A 20,261-nucleotide genomic window follows, 5' to 3' on the forward strand; every position below is an offset into this window, starting at 1 on the left:
AATTGGCAGCACAGACTCCTGCCATCTTGACACCACAGGGTGCAGCACCTCAGTTCAGCTGGCAGTGTTTTAACCTGTGGAACACTATTTTCCCCACCCCTACAAGTGTCCAAGGCCAGGTTGCACGGGGCTTGGAGCAACCTGGTCTATGGAAGGTGTCCCTGCCTATGGCAGGGGGTGGAATGAGATGAGCTTTAAGGTTCCTCCCAACCCCAACCAGATTCTGGGATTCCACAATTTCTGGGTAATTTACTCTTTTTGAAAGTAATGCTGCTTCAGCTCCACTTCCTACCCCCATTCCCTTGCTTTCCCTCCCAAATCCCTTGCTGTCCTTAGTGGGATCAGGGCTTGGCTGAAAGCTTGAAGGGATCTCCTGGCTCTGCATCCTGTCACAGCCAGAGGTGCTGGAGATATTGCCCATGGGATGGCCACACATCTGTCCATGTACTAGCCTTGGGAGCCTGAGCCTAATGGAAATAAAGGTGGCCTAAAAAGGTAAATTTTGAATAGAAAGCAAAGAACGTCCTCTGGAGAGAAGATGGGGGAGAAACTGGCTGAGATTATCTGGATGGAAAATCTTGAGCTCCTCCACCATAATTGGTATTTATGAACCACGGGAGAGGGCCCTGGCTTGCCCGTGGCTCAGGGATGTTTGGTGCCATGGCAACTGCTGGCTGCAAATAATCAATATCATGCATGTAAACAGTGGCAGAGGCATGGTGGAGGGGGACTAGAGCCTGTTCTCTCTCGGTTAAAGTGCTGTTGTGCAAAGAGATAAATAAACTGCTTAAAACCAAACATGCAGTGTAATTGTGGCAGGGAATTTGTTAAATCTGCTCATATTTCCATGCCTGTGGAAGCTGCAAGGATGGATGTTTGGCTGATAAAGCCACACAACTGCTCTCAACAGCTGATTTTGAGAGTCTTTGATATTTTGAATCCTGAGTGCACACTCGGGTGTGACCATGAATGCTGGTGTTTTGGGAGAATTGGGGGGAATGCACTGGGATAACTCATCACGCTCAGGAAAATCATTTTAAACAGTGATGGTCAGGGTCTGCAGCAATAACACAGGGCTAAAAGCTGAGATCTTGAGGGAAATAATCACGGCTATTTCCTAAAAATTCTTTAAAAAGTATCATAAAATGGTGTTAAATTCTATTAATCACTTTGGATATTGGAATGAAAGGTAAGAAGATGGTTGTCCCAGTCCTGGAAGTGTCCAAGGCCAGGTTGGATGAGGCTTGGAGCAACCTAGGATAGTGGAAGATGTCCCTGCCCATGGCCGGGGGTGGGACTGAATGAGCTTTGAGATCCCTCCCAGCCCAAACCAGTCTGGAATTCTATGAAGTCAGAGCCCAAGTAACACTGCCCCCTCTCTCCCCAGTGCCCAGAGCATCCCTGGTTACTCCAGGTTTTTATTCAGCAGCTGTAGCTCAGGCTCCGCTTGGCGGTGGAACGACCTCTCTCCTCTTTTATTTGGCTGATTTAACAGGAATGTTGACAGGAATGTTCCAACCTTCTGTGAAGCTCTTTTCAAAGGAGCTGTGGGCTCCCTGCTGAGCAGGCCATGGAATCCTATGAGGATTTGGATTGGAAATGTGCCACTGCAGGGGGGCCACAACCTGGGGCTGGTGGGATCACTGGGGCTTGGGGGGATGACACCAGACTCTACCTTGGCAGCCCCCGGGGTTTCCCAGGACCCAGCACCCTCTGCCAGGTGTCCAGGGACAGCCAGGGGTTTTGGGGGTCACAGGCAGGAGCAGGAGCAGGGGCAGGATTCCAGAACATTCCTCTGAGCACCACAAGCGCTGCCTGACACAACAGGGAAAGGAAGTGGTTTGGGGATTGGTTTTTTTCAAAGAATAGTGGCTATTTTAAACAGAGGAAATTTTCAAGGTACTTCCTGTTCAAGAACACTATGAGTCAGTGCTTTTTAGTAGGAAGAAAAGTAGTTTAAAGAATAAGTGCCCATTCTTGTCAATGACAAGTCACATGTCTTATGGAGAAATGAAACCGATCTTCAACCTGTTTTGACTGATTTTGCGGATTGGATCAGATGACCCCCAAAGGTCCCTTCCAACCCAAACTGTTCTATGAATCTATGACCCTATAGAAGGTTGAAGGAAAAGCCTAAATTACTTTAAGCATGCTTTGGTTTAATAATCCAGCACAGAAGAAAATGGCACAACTGGAACCAAGGAGAATCATAGAATCACAGAATCTCCCGAGTTGAAAGGGACCCACAGGGTTCATCGAGTCCAACTCTGATATTTCACAGGTAGGTGTGTAAATGTTCACAGATGTGGGTACAAGTAAAGTCTAAATATCAAACAGAACAAGAATGGGTCACTGGACATGGCACTCAGTGCTCTGGGCTGGTTGACAAGGTGGGGATCTGTCCCATCACAAGACTTGATGGTCTTGAGGGCTTTTCCAACCTTAGTGATTCTGTGATTCTGTGAATTAGCAGATTCTTTTTCTTATTGCTTCCTCTAAAAATGATTTCTCCCCTGTTTCCCACACATCCACTGCACTGGAGGGTGTGCTGCAGTTTGGGAGGACGCATTGCACCTTCAGGCAGCCACAGGAGTTGAATTTCTCCCGAGAGTTCAGAAAGTCATCCCAAAGGATCAAGGCCAGGCTCGTTTCCTCTTTTACTTCTTGCACAGCTTCAGCTGAGGAACCAAGTGCAGAAACAGCAACAGGCTTGGCCCAATGTGGCTGTGGGTTACAGAGAACAAGTCTGACTGTGCTGAGATTATCTGGCAGCTCTTCCTGTGTGAAGTGTGTGGGTTCCCACCAGCCTAGCTCCTGCCCTGTGCTGGCCATGTGATGCTGCAGTTCTCAGAGCAGTGATGGATCCAGACACCTCATCTTGGAATTTAGCTCATTTTCCTGCAGTCTGAGGGATCCTGCTGGAGCAATCATGGTGTTTGCAAACAGCAGCAGCCCATGGGGAATCCCTCAGCCAGGAGCACATGCTCATGGCAGGGTGGGAACAAAAGGAGCTTTGAGGTCCCTCCCAGCCCAAACCATTTGTGATTCTGTGGTTCTATGACATGGTGGTTGTTGAAGCTGATGGTGCTTGTGGGGTTGGTTGCCCACGTGGGACTGAGTCTGAGGAGCAAAGGGAGCAGCTCAGGGGCCCCTCGTGTCTAGAGAGACTAAAAACACAGGTCTCAGCCCCTGAGCCCCTAATGTCAGGTGCAAGTCAGCCAAGGAATGAGGTTTTGAGAAAGGCAGGAGAGAAACTCTGGGGCAATGCCAGGTGCTGACGGGGTCAGTGTGGACGTGGTAGCTTCTGACCTCACATGAGGCCCCACATGGTGCTGCTCAACTGCTCTTAGTGCAGTGTTCCATTAAGGGCATAAAAACTCTTTTAAAGGCCCTTGCCCTTCCTTTCTGCCTTCATAGGAAATGAATAGATGTGTTTGGTAAAATACATTCCAGTTAATATTTAATGCAATGTTTGAAAGTGAAAACAAAAAGAAAACTATTAATTTATCTTTCCTTGGTGCTTATAATAGCAGTTTAATTTAACTCTGCAAACGCTTAGAATAAAAGAAACACCTTTCAGATTCCTGCCTTTGGAATTATTAATGGCTTTATAGGGCTCAATGTACTATTTGTGTTCTTCCAGGCTGTAAAAATAAGCCCAATGGAATAATTCAGCTGAGCAGTGTCTGGATTTCCCTGCCCTTCCTGATTGGAAGCATGGAAGTGTAATAGCTGATCTCTTTCCCTCCTGTGGGTCAGCCTGCCCTCTCTCTGCCAAGGGAGGTTGGGAGGAGCAGGGCAGGGTCCTCCCAGGGTCCATTGGAGCATCCCAGTGTCCATCCCACCACAGGTGGTCCCAAGGGGGTGACCCTGGGCTCTGGGCTGGAGGCTCTGGCCACTCTGAGTGCTGCCCTTAGGGAGGAGCCAGCAGCTTTTCCCAGGCCCTCCAGTTCAGCTCTCCCTGGAGAAAAGTCTTTGAAGACCAGAAAAACAATAGACAGCCATAAAATGTCAACAACTGCAGAATCCGGGGATGCTCAGATAAGGGGCACAGAACCAAACTCAACTCAAATGTGTGGGAAGAAGTGTCTGAGGCAGAACCCACATTCCATGTGGGCTGGTGGTGAAGGCAGAGGCTGGAGTGGCCTTTCTCAGGAATCCTCATGACACCTGAAGGGTGGTTGGGCACTGAACAGGCTCCCCAGGGCAGTGGTCACAGCACCAAGGCTGACAGAGCTCAAGGAGTGTTCACATGATCCTCTGGGGCGCACGGTGTGACTCTTGGGGATGGTCCTGTGCAGGACCAGGAGTTGGACTCAATGAGTCTTGTGGGTCCCTTCCAAGTCATCATATTTCATGATTCTGTGATTGTGAATCACCATCTGTCATGGAATGGCTGGTTCCCTGCTCAGGTTTCCTGGAAAACACCCCACCAAGGCTCAGCATTTCTTCCTCTCTGATGACTCGGCAGATGTAAAACAAAAGTTGGGACTGGAAGTAGACTAGGAAGTTAGACAACGCTGCAAAATAAGTGGATTTTCTGCTTTTTTACATCTTATTTTTAGTTTCTTTTTCTTTTTTTAGGCTGTGCTCATCCTTCCTCTTCCCAAACCAGTCCCAGCTGGATTTTGCAGCCTCTCGAGGTATTCTGACACAAGGACCCAGTGCTGAATGATTTAGTGCCTCTGAGCTGCAGCCAGATAACGCTACTCCCAGGTACTTAAACTTCCCTAATCAGCCTCTTGAGTTGTTTTGTTTCCTGAGTGGCTTTGAGTCTATAGAACACTGTGGAAGAGAGAAACCTTCTGCTGCTCCTCTCCACCATCAGCAGCTTTCTGCTTCCAGCAATGACATGGGTAAGGAGCTCACACAGCCCTTAATAGACATGTGAGTCTGAGAAAGAAAAAGGAACAAAGAAGGTGAGACTGGGAAAAAAAGGACTTTTTTCACATGTTTTTTCAGCACTGCCACACAATGTGTCAGACAACGGCGATTTGTGACTGTAAGTCACACTGGGAACTACTGGCCTGCTCTGCCTTGGATATCTTAAGAACTTAAGAAAATGAAATGTACTTGATTATCAAGTGACATTAGAAAATTTAATTAAACCGCCCATAAATAAATTGTACAAACAAATTCTCTGCTGACTTGGGCTCAGCCTTGGCGGGTTGGGTTCCCCTCTGCCTTTGGAGGGGGAGGATTTGCAGTGGAGATGTTTTGAAGGAGACAAAAAAGCTTCCCAAAAAAGGAATAAATTGTTGCTCTTGTGCTTAATTTATGGTGCTCAGTGATCCTTCTGGGAAATCCAAGGTGCAGCCCCTGCTCAGCTTGTCCCAGGCTGCGACAGCCCTATGTTGGTGCCAAAGGGAAGCAGGAGGAGTTTCCAAGACATCCAGCATGCTGCAATACAGTGAATGGCACTGGATTTTAGAGCAGAAAATAGGAATTGCTGTTTCAGTTGTACAACAGGGACAGAATGCAATAGGGACAGGTATTGTACCCGGTTGAGTCTCACCCAGCAAATTCCCACGTGCAGTTTCTGGGGTGTCAGGCTATTTCTGGAGCTCTGGTGGGGGGGTCAGGGCCAAGTGAGACCATGCAAGGGAGGTACACCATCCCTTGGGAACACCAACCCTTGGAACACCAGCCCCTGGCACATCAGCTCTTGCACTCTACCCACTCTTTCCCAACTGTGGCAGCTCCCAGTCTGGGAAAGGTCATGCCTGCTGTGAATCCAGGGTGAGTCTCCAGAGATGCAGTGCCGGGAAGCAGATTGGGAATGTCCAATGGGGAGTCTGAGCAGCTTCACCCCGTCTGCCACTGCTGTGAAATCTCGAGGTTGCGCTTGCACAAACCTCTCTGATGTGGGACAACAGCTTTTATTTCCTGGGCTATTGCTTGCCCCAGTTATTTTGGGAAGGAAAAGGACATCAGGGTGCCATGGTATTGCTAAATGTTTATTTTGTCAGTGGGAGCAGTTGGTTTTCCACATGCTGTGTAGCTCCCACTGTGTTTTTACACGAAACCCACCAGAGCTCTGAGTTTACAGCAGGATACCAGAGCTGAGGAACATCTCTGGCTGTGACGCTCAGATCTGCTGGCAGGAAGGAAGTCTGGATGCAGGCAGGGAATTGTCCACAGTGTGCAGTGCTTGCCTGGACACTCCTGGATGCAAGGAGGGGGACAAGGAGCCAGGAGGTCTCCTAGGTTTATCTTCCCCTACCTTCCCAGGAGATGCCAGGCTGAGGAATGGGGAAAAGGCATTGCAAATGCAGGTGAAGCCAGATGACAAGGTGATACTAAGGTATTTATTTTAATATGCTAATTGAAATGATTTGTTAATGTTCTGTGTAAAAATGAGGGGGATTTGGCCCCTGGATGTTTATAAATAGGACTGGAGAAAATCATAGAATCCCAGACTGGTTGGGGTTGGAAGGGACCTTAAAGCCCACCTCATTCCACCCCTGCCATGGACAGGGACACCTTCCACTATCCCAGATTGCTCCAAGCCCTGTGCAACCTGGCCTTTGACACTTCCAGGGACGGGGCAGACACAGCTTCTCTGAGCAACTTGTGCCAGGGCCTTCCCACCCTCACAGGGAAGGATTTCTTCCCTAAGAAGTGTCACCTGAACCCCCCCAATGACCCACTCACAGCCCAAAGTGTGTCATGACTCCTTGGGGGCTCATTCAAAACCACTTATAGTCACTAAATCACTAAAAATCCTCATTATTCTCAGAGGCATCAATGCTGCCTTTCCTTATTTATTTATTAGGTTTGCTGGGAGCTCCTGTGCTTCCCCCACCACTCTGCTGTGGGGTGTGAGGCCACTTGCACAAATGGCTTTTAATTCTGGGAGCTCAGGATCAGCCAGCATGAGCCGTGTCAGTGATTTCATTTCAGAATTGTATTGCAAGGTGGCATAAATCAAGGATAACTGATGCCCAGGTGGGTCAGGAGCCTTTGGATCAAGTGGGAAACCTGAATTAAAAAGCCCTCATGGCAAAGGGAACCGGGTTGGGTGAACCCAGTGGCCCTAGTGAAGCCCAGAGCATGGTCCAGTGCAGTACAGAGGGGACATATGGGGACACAGACCCTTCCCAGAGTGACACCTTCTACCCAGCTTCATACAGGGCCACCGGGAAACTTCTGTCAATAATTAACCAGCATTTCCCAAGGCACTGCACAGGTCTCTGTGCTCACATGCACCTTGCCTTGGACTGGCTCTCCAGAGCATTTCAAAACGTCAGATCAACCACACTGGGGGGTTGTAGTTACTATAATGTTACTCTAAAGTGCCACTGCTGGAGCCACGAGAGGCTTTACAGTCATCTACTATTTTTTTCTCATTTGGGGTGAAAAATGCAAAGAAAAAGACATCTTAGCGTCCCACAGCAGCCACTCTGCACCTGCCCTTGGGGAAGAGCTCTGTGCTGGCTCCCATACCAGCAGGATGGCTGGGGACACTGGGGACACTCGGGACACTGGGGACACTGGGGACACTGGGGCCAGGCCTGCCCAGCCGCAGTGACCCTAACACTGTGTCCTTTGTTTTGGGGTGTTTGGTGTAAATGGGTCATGGATTGACTAAAACAAACCCCCTCAGCACGGGCAGTGCCTGCATGGTCCGGTGAAACACTGGCTGAATTATTAACTCTGCTATTGTTACTGTAATCACACAATTTATTGACAGAGCTGCTCCAACCCCTCATTTCCCACAACTGGGACAATTCTGCTGTGTCAACATGTCTGGGAGAGAGGGGAATGGAGCCAAATCCAGAAGCGGGGGGTGTTATCTGCGTTTTTAAAGTGAGGGAGGGAATGGGGAGAAGACAAAGAGTGACATTGGGCACTTGGCAACCAGGGCCTGTTTGGTTTGGGTTTTCCACAAATTCATGTGGATAAACTGGTGGGAGTTGTTGGGTGTCTGAGTGTCTGACAGAGGGGTTGCACAGGACTCAACCATGAATTCAGACTTGGAGTGGGACTGGAGGTGTTGAAGTTCTCAGGGTGGCAGGGACAGGCTCCAACCTTCCCCCAAGGTCAGGATGGGACAAAACCTTGCCCAAATGTGGGCAAAGGGTTTCCAGGCATGTTTTTGGTCTTTGTCTTTTGAGGTCTGTTCACATTCAGAGCCAGCAAATTGCAAACACATCAGGCAAAATCCAACTGACTCCAACCTGTCACATAAACCACAAAGTGTTGGGAACTGCATCTTCCCACTGTAAAGTCATTCCAAATTGGGATGTGCACTTCCTTTCATCTCCAAGACCCAAAGCCTTTAGAAATGCTGAATTTATTCTCCCTAATGGATGCATGTAAGAACTGTGGCTCCTCAGAGCAAACAGTCTGTGTGGGGAGGAGGGGCAAGGCCTGTCAAACCAGCATGTTTACAAAAAGTCATAATAACTGGGGCTTCTATCCCTGGCCACAATGTGTTATTAAAACAAAGCAGCCCAAAATATAAATACATTGTCTTTAACAAAATGCATTTGGGCATATTTGACATATTTCATATTCAAAGCAACTCTTTCATGTTGTGCTGTGGAGTGAAGGGGGGGCTCAGTTCCTGCATCCCCTGTCAGTGTTGAGGCCACTCAGGCTGCTCTGTGCTTTATGACAGGCCTGGCTGAGCACAGGATTAATCCTCCTTTTGACTTCATCCCTGAAACATCTGAACTGCTCCGAGGGAAGCCAGAGCTGGCGGGAGCTGGCCAGAGGATGCCAGGGGCTGGGTCAGCCAGGCAGGGCTCGGAGCCACGGGGAGCTGCACGTGGCCAGCCCAAAGTCCTGCTCCGTGGCTGCTCAGACATGCCCAGGACAGGATGCCAGTGCTCCATACTTTCAGAAGTAATGCTGGGGAAAGGCTGGAGCTCCTGCCAGCCTTCCCAGTGCTTGGGCTCGTTTTCTTCACCATGTTGGCCTGAGGCCCTGGCACCCAGAGGGGCCCTTCCTAAAGGCCCACCAGCAGCTGAATGGAAAACTTCTGTATTTCCCAGGAGGATGGAAACACGGAGGCAAACAGTGCATGGGGGCTTGGGCAAGGACACTCAGTGTGAGTTCAGCAGCTGGCTGAGTACCCAGCACAGGCTCCATGGGGATGGCAGTGGGGATGGGAAAGGCTGAGCTGGCCCCTCAGGGAGCACCCACAGTGTGTGGGATGCAGTGCTGGGATGCTGCTGCAGCCAGGACCAGTTGGGACCCTTCCCAGCATGCCCCAGCCAGTGCCCACCACGGTGCCCATGCTTCCAGCCAGGAACACTGGGACCATAAGAGCAGCAGTCAGTTAATTTATAACCTCTGTTCTCCAGTGAAGTGTGGATTAATGGTGCACAGGAAGGAGCTGGGGCTCAGCTGCCATCTCAGAGCAGGAATCTCTGCAACATTAATGCCAGGGAGCTGCTTGTGGATTCCTGCCCCCATAAACTGGTGGGGATCTGTAGGGCCCAGCCTGGAAATACCTTTCTGGTCCCATTGTCCTTGCCAATAGTTTTTGGAAAAGACCCCCCAGTCCCAAGGATGCTGGATCCCAGCAACCAGGGGAGTGATTCACGGGTGGGTGAAAACTGCTCTGAGCAGGGTGTGAGCCTGTAAAACACACTTTATATAACACAGGGTCAGATGGGATATTGGGAAGGAATTGTTCCCTGTGAGGGTGGTGAGGCCCTGGCACAGGTTGCCCAGAGAAGCTGTGGCTGCCCCATCCCTGGAAGTGTCCAAGGCCAGGTTGGATGGGGCTTGGAGCAACCCGGTCTAGTGGAAGGTGTCCCTGCCCATGGCCAGGGGAGGAACTGGCTGAGCTTTAAGGTCCCTTCCAACCCCAACCAGTCTGGGATTCTTCTGGGATTCTGTGATATCACACCAAAGCTCCAGAAACTCTGGCCAGAGGCTTGTGCATCTTGAAGGAGCTGTTTATCCTGACAGAGCACAGTTTTGGGGAGCTTTCTGCTGTCTCTGGGCAACCAGACCTATCAGCTCTTGCTCTTCCTGCTGCTGTTTAAGATCAGAAAGATCTGCCTTTTGTGTTTCCATCTCTGTTTCACAGCCTTCACCACTCTCTTGCAATCTGCTTATTTAAAATATAGTTTCTGTGTTGCTTTCTTTTTTTAACTGAGATTAAATTAGTTGATAAAGGGAAACTCAAACCCAGACCCCAAACTTCATTAGGGATTTTGACTTTTTCTTTTGGGTAAGTGGCCTTTTAAATTCCAAACATCTTTCAAGACAGGAAAACCATTTCCCTTTCACTTTAAGAAGAAACCCTGAGATTAGCTCAGTTGGTTGGAGCCTGGTGCTGTTAACAGCAAGGTTGTGGGTTCAATCCCTCTACAGGCCATTCACTTAAGAGTTGGACTTGATGACCCTTGTGGGTCCCTTCTAACCCAGAATATTCTGTGAATTCCTGCTGTATCTCTGAGCACTGTTCACCTCCCTTATCCTCCCCTCTGCAGCAAACACAGCCAGTCTTCACTTACGTGGAAGATTTGGCCTCCTTTATGGGCTTGTTTGGCAAATAAACATCTTGGGCCAAGCCTTCAGTGCAGCAGGTGCTTGGTGTGGAGGTGAAGGGTGGCCCCTGCAAGGAGGAAGCTGAAGACAAGGGCAGCAGACACCCCAGGGGACATCCCCGGGGGGCCCCCTGGCTCCAGCTCTGGGAGTGGCAGGACCCACCTTGGCAGGGCTCAGGGAGCACTGGGGCAGCTGGGCCAGTGCAGGGCACCAACTGCTGGGCATTGAAATGAGGGAAAACTGCATCCAGTCACCTGCTGTTCTTCCTCCCAAGGTCATTTAAGAAAGGGCAATGTAAGAAAGATATGAAGCCATTAGAGAGTGTCCAAAGGAGGAAAAAGGAGATGGGGAAGGGTTCTGAGGGGAAGCCATGTGAGGAACAGCTGAGGGCACTTGGTCTGTTCAGCTGGAGGTCTCATTGCAGTTACAACTTCCTTGGGAGGGGAAGAGGAGGGGCAGGCATTAATCTATGCTCTGTGGGGACCAGGGACAGGACCAAAGAGAGTGGCCTCATGTTGTGTGAGGGGAGATTTAGGTTGGATATCAGGAAAAGATTCTTCCCCCAGAGGGTGGCTGGGCACTGAACAGGCTCCCCAGGGCAGTGGTCGCAGCACCAAGGCTGCCAGAGCATTTGGATGATCCTCTGGGGCACCTGGTGTGACTCTTGGGGATGGGCCTTTGCAAGGCTAAGGGTTGGACTTGATGATCCTTGTGGGTCCTACTCGGCATATTCTGTGATTTAACTGGGAGAAATACCCAGTGACCTTTCCCTGGCTGGACCATGCCCAGTTCTGCTGGGCTGGGCTGGGTTTGCCCATCCCAGTGATGCTACAGAGTCATTGCTCTCCTGTGTAAATGTGCTTTAGGAACTCAAAAAAGTGTGTGTCAAAGATACAAAATGTAAAAAAAAAAATGGAAAATAACATGAATAATACAATAAAAATATTGGAACAAGCCTTGGCCAGAGATGCTGCAGAGGGGCTGTGGGTCTGGGTTTGGGATTTGCAGGTGCAGGGTCCTGATCCCATGTGCTGTCCTCCGCTAGCATTCGGGATACCTGAGCTGGGAACTGCCTTCAGCAGGATCAGCCTTTCCTGGCAGCACAGCGGGTTGCACCAGGCACTGCCTGGAAGAGTGGGCAGATAAAATCTGTTCTGGGCACACCCCATCAGCAGGTGCTGCTCCTGCAGAAACCCAGGAAACCAGGCGATTATTCAGATTTTTTATTCTGACTGATACAACACACATGGATTTGGTACACAAACAAGTGGGTTGAAGGCAAACCATGTCCTCCAAGTGGCTCTTCCGTACCCTCCAGGTCCCATAACACCTTTGACAAAGGTACAGCACATCGAGACCAAGTGGGAAAGGCATTGCTAGAGAAATGTGACACAAACACCTTCCCACTCCAAGCACATGGGAATAAAAGCTTCCATTTACACTTTGGCTCTTCAAATCCATTTTTGAAAGTGCATTTCTCCAGCCACATCCCATCACACAGCTGTGGCTGGAGAACAGTGTTCCCACTCCTCCCCCTCTGTAAACGAACGGAAAGCAGACATTCCTTCCCATTTTGATATTTAAAGTAGCTTCTTCATATTACTGCACCCACGGACGGACAGAAAGGCCTTTTTCCAAATATATTGTGAATATTTCACTAAAAAAGGCTTAATTCTAAGTGACCTGAAGTGAAACCACCCGTGACTTTAGGAACCAGTAGCCTTAAAACTGGTGGAGGGCCCTTCTCAATGTCACTGGGAGCTGCTCTCCCAGTGCCCTGCACTGGATCGACAGTGTTCAGGAGACACAGCACCTCCTGGTATTAAAAGGAGCTGAGAAATTGGGATGGATTCCCTCTTCTTTGCAGAACTTCTCCCTTTGCATCCCACACGTGATCCCAGATAATCTGTGTCCTCTGCAAGCGCTGCTGCTCCAAGCCAGCCCGGGCTGATCCAGGCAGCTGAGGTCATCCCAACATACCTCCCAAGTGACCGGCTGTGTTTATTTCTTTCCCAAAGCTAATGTACACAGAGGGAACAATACGGATCCTCTGCACAGAGCAGGCTTTTTACAGCCCCAAATAATTAAAAACCCAAAGGCTCTGAAAAGGTACTTCTTCAAGGAGAATTTTATCCACCATGTTCCTGAAAGCACCAACCAAGGTGCAGGTACCTGTAGTTGTTACACTCAGGAGTAGCTCAGCACAGAGCAGGGTCCTGTGGGTCAACTCATACTGAAAAAGGCATTTATTCCATTCAGTTTAGGCCGGCTCTTGAATTAAACCTAGACCTTAGCTTTTAGCTGCACTCAGATGTCATCTGGATAAAATGAGATTTGTGTGGACAAGGAATCAGACCATGTGGCAGCAGAACAAAAGTGAGTGGACAGATTCTTTTTCGAGGAGTTACTTTTCTAAACAAAGGAAGAAAAGTAACAATAACATTTCTGTGCAAGAAATCCTCCCAGATGCAGGACTACATTTGCCTGGAAGGCCTCTGAATTCCATAGTACCTGGCACATGACATAACATATTTTTTTGTATTTGTATTTACTATCATCCCAAAGGCTGGGAGACAGGAGACACTAGAGACTGTAAGCTACAAACGGGTGAAGAAAATGAGTTAAAAATCTAGCTTATTAAAAAACAAGCATCAGATGTGACCCCAAATGTATTAGAGCTGAGTTTTTAAATAAAACCTGAAAAGTTACTTTGGGGACAGACCTGACTAATTCACACACTCCCAGTGTGCTTGAGTTTAAAAATTCCCAAAGCTGCCACAGTTCTCCAATTTGTCTCTTTGGGGGAAAGAAGAAATAAAGCATTTGGGGTGCTGGTTTGGCCCCTTTGAAGGACATTTCAGGAATGAAGGAGCTTTTCAGTGGCACCCCTTTTACTTTCAAACTATTTGCTGCTCATTTTACTCCTGGCCATGTGCATTTCCCAATAAAGCAGCTCATATGGAAACAGTGGTTTTGGCTGTGTGAACCTTTGCCATTAATCTACAGGGAGAAGGCCATGGACTGTTTTTACAGCCTGTTTATCACCCTCTCCCATCTGCTCCCAGCAGCTTTATGGTGTGTTGTGCAAACAGCAATTCCCACTGGCCCTGGGTATTCCACAGGCTGCTAGTACAAAAAAAAATCATGGATTTCTCCCTACATCCTCCTCAGCAGATGAGCTCCCTTCAGCTTCCACATGGGTGAGTATTTATCAGGACAAATTCATGTGTCAGGAGACTCATGTTACTTTCAGTTCTTGGAAGAGATGGATGTACCATCACTGGCACAACACAATCTGCTCAGTTCTAAGCCACTGAAATCCAATCAAGTCTCCTAATTTTGTTTTCCTTTAATTCCCGTGTTTTTTGCCCCTTTTTCCCCTTGTCCCTCCAGAAAAAAGGAAGAAGAAGGACTCTCTGAGTAGATAATCTCAGTATTAAAATATACACAGGAGTGTGTCCCTCCAGTAATTCCATCTGTTGAATCTGTTCTCTGACAGAAAATACATTTTTTCTACCTTAATGACAGAAAATTCCCTTCAGGCTCTGTTTTAGGCACACAAAACACCATGTTCTGCAGCTCAGTTGTGAGCGGCAATAAGGACAGGCTGTCTTGCTGTGTCTGAGCAGTTTTGGCACACTGGATAAATAATTTGGCACTGAAGTCCACCAGTAACACCAATTTCAGCCATTCAGGGGATGTGAACATGGAACAGATGCCCCGATTCACAGTAAGGTTTCCAAGTACCCACAGGAACAGCAGTTCCCAAGCCCAGTGCTCCCTCAGGCCGTTGTCCGTCGGATCTCCTCCGACAAGGTGATTGACCTCTCCTTGCACTCGGTGTTGGAGCACTTGGACACGGCATTGGCCGCCTGGCAGAACTTCTGGAGGAGGATCTTCCTGAGCAGCAGGTACACCCAGGGGTCCAGGATCTGGTTGAGCGAGGCCAGGCGTACAGCCGTCAGGAAGAAATTGCATTCCCGGTGCAGTTCGGAGCCTGGAGCCTCCCTGGGGACACCCTTGCAGTGCTCAAATGTGTGGCCCCAGATCATCTTCAGCATTGTGATCTGAGGGAAACGAGGAGGGAAAAGGGATAAATGGTAAGGGAATGTTGTCTGTGTACAGATCTTATGGTGCCCAGAGAGGCTGTGGATTCCCCATCCCTGAAAGTGTTCTAGGCCAGGCTGGACTGGACTTGGAGCAACTTGGTCTAGTGGAAGGTGTCCCTGCCCATGGCAGGGGGTGGGACTGGATGGGCTTTAAGGTCCCTCCCAACCCAAACCAGTCTGGGATTCTATGACAGGGGTACTGAACACCCCACTTTTCCTGGCAGGTCCTTTTGTTGGTTGCAAGTCTCTCCTGGGTATAGCTTGGACACCCCGGCTGTGAGTGTGCTGCCTAAATCACTGTGGATGGACAGGCAGCAGCTCTGCCCATGGTGCTGTGTCTGCTTGGAATGTCAAGGAGATGGACACCCCCAGCACGGCCCTGAGGCGCCTCCATTGCCCTGTCTGGGCAGAGCTCAGCACTCCCATCCTCTGAATACACTGGCCAGTCCTGAAAACCCCTGGAACAGCCCAGGGACAGGCTCATAGGCCATCACTCACAGCCCTGTCCAACTCCTTGGCTTCAGTCCTTGGAAAGAACCAGGACAACCTGCAGCAGTGGCAACACAGGGGGAGTGATCCCACCATGGCTTTCCCACAGAAAGCCTCTTGGGAGCAGTGTCAGCACAAAGGTCACATCTGGGCTGCTGCTGTCCCGACAAACTGGGACAGCCAGAGCCAGAGTGACCAGAAGCAGAGGCTACAGGGGAGGATTTTTCCATTCAGCAGGATATTCTGGGTGCCAGATTAAAAACCATGTGTTGACCTTGGAAAGACTTGGATGAGTCTGGAAGGTAGGGCAGCATAGACAGCAAAGGAGAACTGTTTTTCTTTCTTTAAATAGAAGCTTTTGAGGATTCCATTCACTACATTTCATTTACAAAAGAAACCACGGATAGAGCTTTGTAAAAACTTGGACAGATCCAGACCCAGACCACATCAAGCCACTTGTGCACCAGACCCACACAGCCACAATCCCACCACTTCCTCGGCCACCTCCAGCTCTTCAGGACACTGTCCCTGTTCCTGTCACAGCATCTGCCTCCTGCGCCTGCCCATCCAGCACATCCCAGCTCTTGCAGCATTCCCATGCTGTAAGGAGCAGCAGTGTGATGGAAACATGCTGTGCCCACGTCACAGCCAAAGGGAACCCCCCCGCACTCAGCATTCCCAGGATTCACATTACTCTCTCTCAGATCAGCTCTTCCTCTGGGAACTCTGCAAGGACCCTGGTTCTGCAGACCATGTTGTCTTTTCTTTAGTTGGTGAACCCACGGAGCTACAAAAACATCAGGCTATAAAATACATTTTCCAAGCAGACAACCACTGCTTATTTTTGGGGCTATTACATAATATTTCTTTACTGGAATATTTGTTGGACCAACAATTGCTCCACTGGAAATTTTATTTGTTTGATATCATTAGAGGTTGTTTATTTTATCATGGCCTGTATTGGTCTTCTAAATAAATTAAAATAAGGGCTGCACAAGGCAGAGGAACAACACCAGGTGGAATAAAGGCAATGGAACTGTGTAATTTATGCCAATAAAAAATTTGGCTCAAAATGCATATAGTAATATAGTTGATAATTGTATTTATTCAACTAGAGTACCTCAACTTTACTGTTATCATGACTGTGGTTTTATATGTCTTTAATTTCTGTCTGCCAGGAACCTTAAGGAGCAGAAGTATTTTAACAGGAAATGCAGCAGAATTCCTGAGCATTTTGGCTTTAAATGACCTTGAAACAATTCTGGGAGGGAATAATTTTGTAGCCTAGAGCTCCAAAAGAGTTATTATGAGAATTCTAGTTTGTGCTGCACAGGTGTTTCTGTGCAATCATGGAACAGCTTCCCCTACTTCCACTTAAGAGTTATTTGTCTGCTGCCAGTCCAGCTCAGCAGTTATCCCTGAATCCCAGACTGGTTTGGGTTGGGAGGCACCTCAAAGCTCCTCTTGTTCCACCCCCTTCCATGGGCAGGGACACCTTCCACTATCCCAGGTTGCTCCAAGCCCTGTCCAACCTGGCCTTTGACACTCACAGGGATGGGGCAGCCACAGCTTCTCTGGGCAACCTGTGCCAGGGCCTCACCACCCTCACGGGGAAGGATTTCTTCCCAATATCCCAACTAACCCTGCCCTTTGGCAGTGGGAAGCCATTCCCCTTGTCCTGACAGTACGTGCTCCAAAATAAGCAGAAGATCAGTGTGAACTGGAAACCACTTAGGATAAATCTTATTGGAGTGAGGTGTTTTCCCAGGTTCTTGATGCTGAACTCCCCCAGATCCTGTGAGTGCACAGAAAAAGGAGACAATATCTGCACTGTCTGTCTCCTCCCTTCTACCCAAGCCACCACAGAGCCAGAATGAGCTTCACGGAGTCCTTCAGAGCAGAGCCACGACTGTAAGAACTTTCACTCTGCAGTTAAATCACATTTGAGTTTATTGTTTACATCAACAGATCAAGTCTAAAAATACTGTCCGTGTACAAGGGCACTGTTTTCCTAACAGCAACAGCTGCCGGAATCCATTAGTTCTCAGTTACAAAACTCAGATGTCTTAAAAAAAAAATCATGAAGAACTCCTCTGTAAATCCCTGGTTTTCTGTGTCAACTCAATTTCTTACAACTGCTGAGTGATGCAGCTACACGATAAATGATTTCTACAATCTCGCTTTCACTGAAAATGCACTTGCATTCTCCACAGTCACTCCTCCAAAAATGCAGCATCTAATTCCTAACCCTTACTCTGTGGTTGTACAGAACAGTCAAGGTGTATGTATAAAAATGGAAGGGTATGTACAAACATGGAGGTGTATGTACAAATATGCCCCTGCAGTCATGACTCTGGATTTTGAGAGTATGAACATCTGAGAACACACTGACCAGGTAGAGAAGTTCTGCAGAACTCCACAGAAAAAGTTTCACACTTCCAAGTGTTGCTACCATGGAGGGAAGGGAACTGCTGACGAATTCCCTTGGGGTTCTGGGTTGACTTCTGCCTGCTAAACCCACAGAAATGCCCTGGGAATCAAACCACTAAAAGGAATCCCTGCTTCCTCACTGATTTATCTGAGAACTCTGGTTATGAAGGAGGAGAAAGAGTTCCCTCATCTCGGATCTTCTCTTGATGCTGCAAGGCTGGTTAAACCCTCGGGAGAAACAGCTCCATGCCCCGGGATGGTCGAGGGAGCAGGATGGGTCCCACTGTCCCAAAAGCAAGGGCTGAGGGGGAAACAGGCTTCTTCCATCAGGGTAACGGTTAACTTCTGGAAAATGAAGAAATTCTAGTGTCTCCCTCGGGACAAAACACCAGCAGGATGGACCCCAGGGAGGTCAGGGTGTGCAGGACTGCAAATAACCACCTCATGAACACAGAGCCAGAGACAGGCTCCTGCTTTCACTGACCAAATCTGCCATTCCATGGGGTTTGAGGAGCAGAACATAACTCTCTGATTCCAAGTTCTCACTAACCTTCACGGTGGTTTCATGTTTTACTTCCATCACTGTTAATGATCTCTAGAAAGTTAACTTAAACTCCTGACTGATTTTGGGGCAGTGTTATTTTGAGGATTTGATGGAATTTTAATTCATTTACAAGGATAACATTACTAAATTGAATTGTTTTCTCTTGTCACCTCACTGACCGTCAGCTTTGTCAGCCATTTCTCTTGTCTCAGCCCCACTCACGAGGGCTCAAGGACAAGAGGGAAGAAAATCCTTCTCCAGCCATAAAGAACCTTTCACGTAAGCTCAGTGATTCCACAGCCAGTTTCAGCCTGGTTCTGCTTAGAGATACCAAGTACAAACTTTCTATTCCCAGACAGCAGAGTAAACCAGCCTTTGGGGATGGGGTTCTGGACCCCCGGGTGTGCCCTTGTCCCACATGGCAGAGAAACGCGGATTCTGCCTCCTCCTCTCCTACATCATGAGGAGGGGTTCATAAATAAGGAATAACAAAGCAGTGGAAGGAAACACAAAGGTCCTTAAAAAACAGAGATGAAAAGCCAAGGAGGCTGCTGCAAATCAGGCTGCAAGCCAGAAGGTGCTCGCAGAGCTGGGGGCACATTTTCTCATAAAACGCTAAGTTTTGCTACAAGGTGGAAGGAAATAAAAAATCCTACATGATAGCCGACTGCAGTATCCTGCTCCCAAGCCCACTCCTTACGTCCTGCTTCCCTCCTCTGTACAAGACTTGTTTTCCTTCTTTTGACTCCAGTTCCTTCACCTGATTTTTCCAAACAGGCTGCACTTTTGCTGTCCTCTTGGACCTCTCCCAGCTTCTCTCCTACTAGCTTCCCACTCCGATACCCCCTGGACTCTGTCCCTGTCCCTGCTTTCCTTCCAAGAGGCTGTTCATGGACACGCTGTCCACAAGGAACAGGAATTCACAGTGCCTCCCACCCTGCCCAAGCTGGCAGCCACGCATTGTCCTTCCCAAAGGAAGGAGGGAGGAGGATTTGGGTCACCCCATGGTGGTGAGACAGGGACCTACCAGCAGTGGTGACCAGCAGGCCGAGAGGACACACATGATGCCGAGGAGCTGGATCAGCGTCTCCGTGGTGATCCGTCCCCACTGCTTGCTGGAGTGTGCCTCGGTGGCCTTGGTGCGGCAGCGGGACACCAGCGCCTCGATGGTGGCCAGGTTACAGGCCACGGTCACCACGAGGGACAGCAGCCCCAGCACGGCGAAGGTGGCGGCGAAGACGGTGCTGCCGTTGGGGCGGCCGTCGCCGGTGCTGATGAAGCACCATGTGCCGGGCCACTGCAGGGTGTACTGTCCGAGCCCGGCCACGGGCAGCAGGGCGAAGGCAACCACGGCAGCCCAGATGGCAAGCAGGCCGCCCTTGGTGAGCCGCGGGTTCATGTGGCTGGCGTACCAGTGCGGTGCCCGGATGGCCAGCGTCCGCTCCACGGCCATGGTGCTGGCGATGAGCAGCGGGCACAGCCCGAACACCGTCATGCTAAAGCCGAAGAAGACGCAGAGGTGTCCCGAGGGGTCCACGGCCTCCCAGGTGCGGTTGGCCAGGTAGACGGAGATGACGATGGGGCTGGTGAGCAGCTGGCCCAGCATGTCGGTGAGCGCCAGGGAGCCGATGCACAGCAGGAACGATCTCTTCCTGCGGCTGCCCTTGGCGCGGTAGCTGCGGGACACGAGCAGCATGGCCAGGGCATTGCCCACCATGCCCGTGATCATCATGGTCAGCGGGATGGCCACGGACACGGTGCCGCAACCCTCAGCCGCCCGCCCCATCCCGCTGCCTCGCTGCCCCACGGCGCCGGGCTCGGTGGCGTTGGGAACGGGCTCGCACCGCTGCCAGGGGCTCATCCTGGCGCCGCGGAGCCGAGGCACAGGGCATGGAGCTGGGCAGCGAGCCGGGAGCCGACGGAAGCGCGGGCGGACACCTTATAAGGGGGAGGTGGCTCGACCCGCCCTGAGGCGGCACCGCTCGGTCCCGCCCCGCCCCTCCGAGCGAGCCGCCTCAGCCCCGGGAGGGAACGAGTCCCACCACAAACCGCACACTGAGGGGCTGGAGCGTGTCCAGAGAAGGGAATGAGCTAGGGAAGGGTCTGGAGCACCGGGAGCTGCTGAGGGAGCTGGGGAGGCTCAGCCTGGAGAAAAGGAGGCTCGGGGGGACCTTCTCACT

The 20,261-nt window shown here is 49.9% G+C and overlaps 2 protein-coding genes across 5 annotated transcripts in view; one reads left to right on the top strand and one right to left on the bottom strand.

Annotated features, from left to right (window-relative positions):
• LRRC7 (leucine rich repeat containing 7) overlaps nucleotides 1–20,261 on the top strand; it is a 372,813-nt gene that overhangs the window by 278,514 nt on the left and 74,038 nt on the right. Inside the window, exon 26 of one of the 4 annotated variants that reach the window (XR_007906306.1) lies at nucleotides 9,676–9,726. The exons of the other annotated variants lie outside the window; for them this stretch is intronic. The gene's annotated coding sequence lies outside the window, so the exon portion shown is untranslated. Of the gene's footprint in view, nucleotides 1–9,675; nucleotides 9,727–20,261 lie in introns of those variants that run through there. 4 annotated transcript variants of the gene reach the window in all.
• Nucleotides 11,407–20,257, bottom strand: PTGER3 (prostaglandin E receptor 3). Its single transcript, XM_051798473.1, has 2 exons — nucleotides 19,109–20,257; nucleotides 11,407–14,576 (listed from the first exon to the last, which is right to left on the bottom strand). Exons 1-2 carry the CDS (start codon nucleotides 19,940–19,942, stop codon nucleotides 14,292–14,294), a joined length of 1,119 nt encoding a protein of 372 aa, XP_051654433.1. The 5' UTR covers nucleotides 19,943–20,257; the 3' UTR covers nucleotides 11,407–14,291.

This window comes from Manacus candei, unplaced genomic scaffold (assembly GCF_025592945.1).
Source record: "Manacus candei isolate 608988 ecotype Guabito, Panama unplaced genomic scaffold, ASM2559294v1 h1tg000005l, whole genome shotgun sequence".
NCBI lineage: Eukaryota > Metazoa > Chordata > Aves > Passeriformes > Pipridae > Manacus > Manacus candei.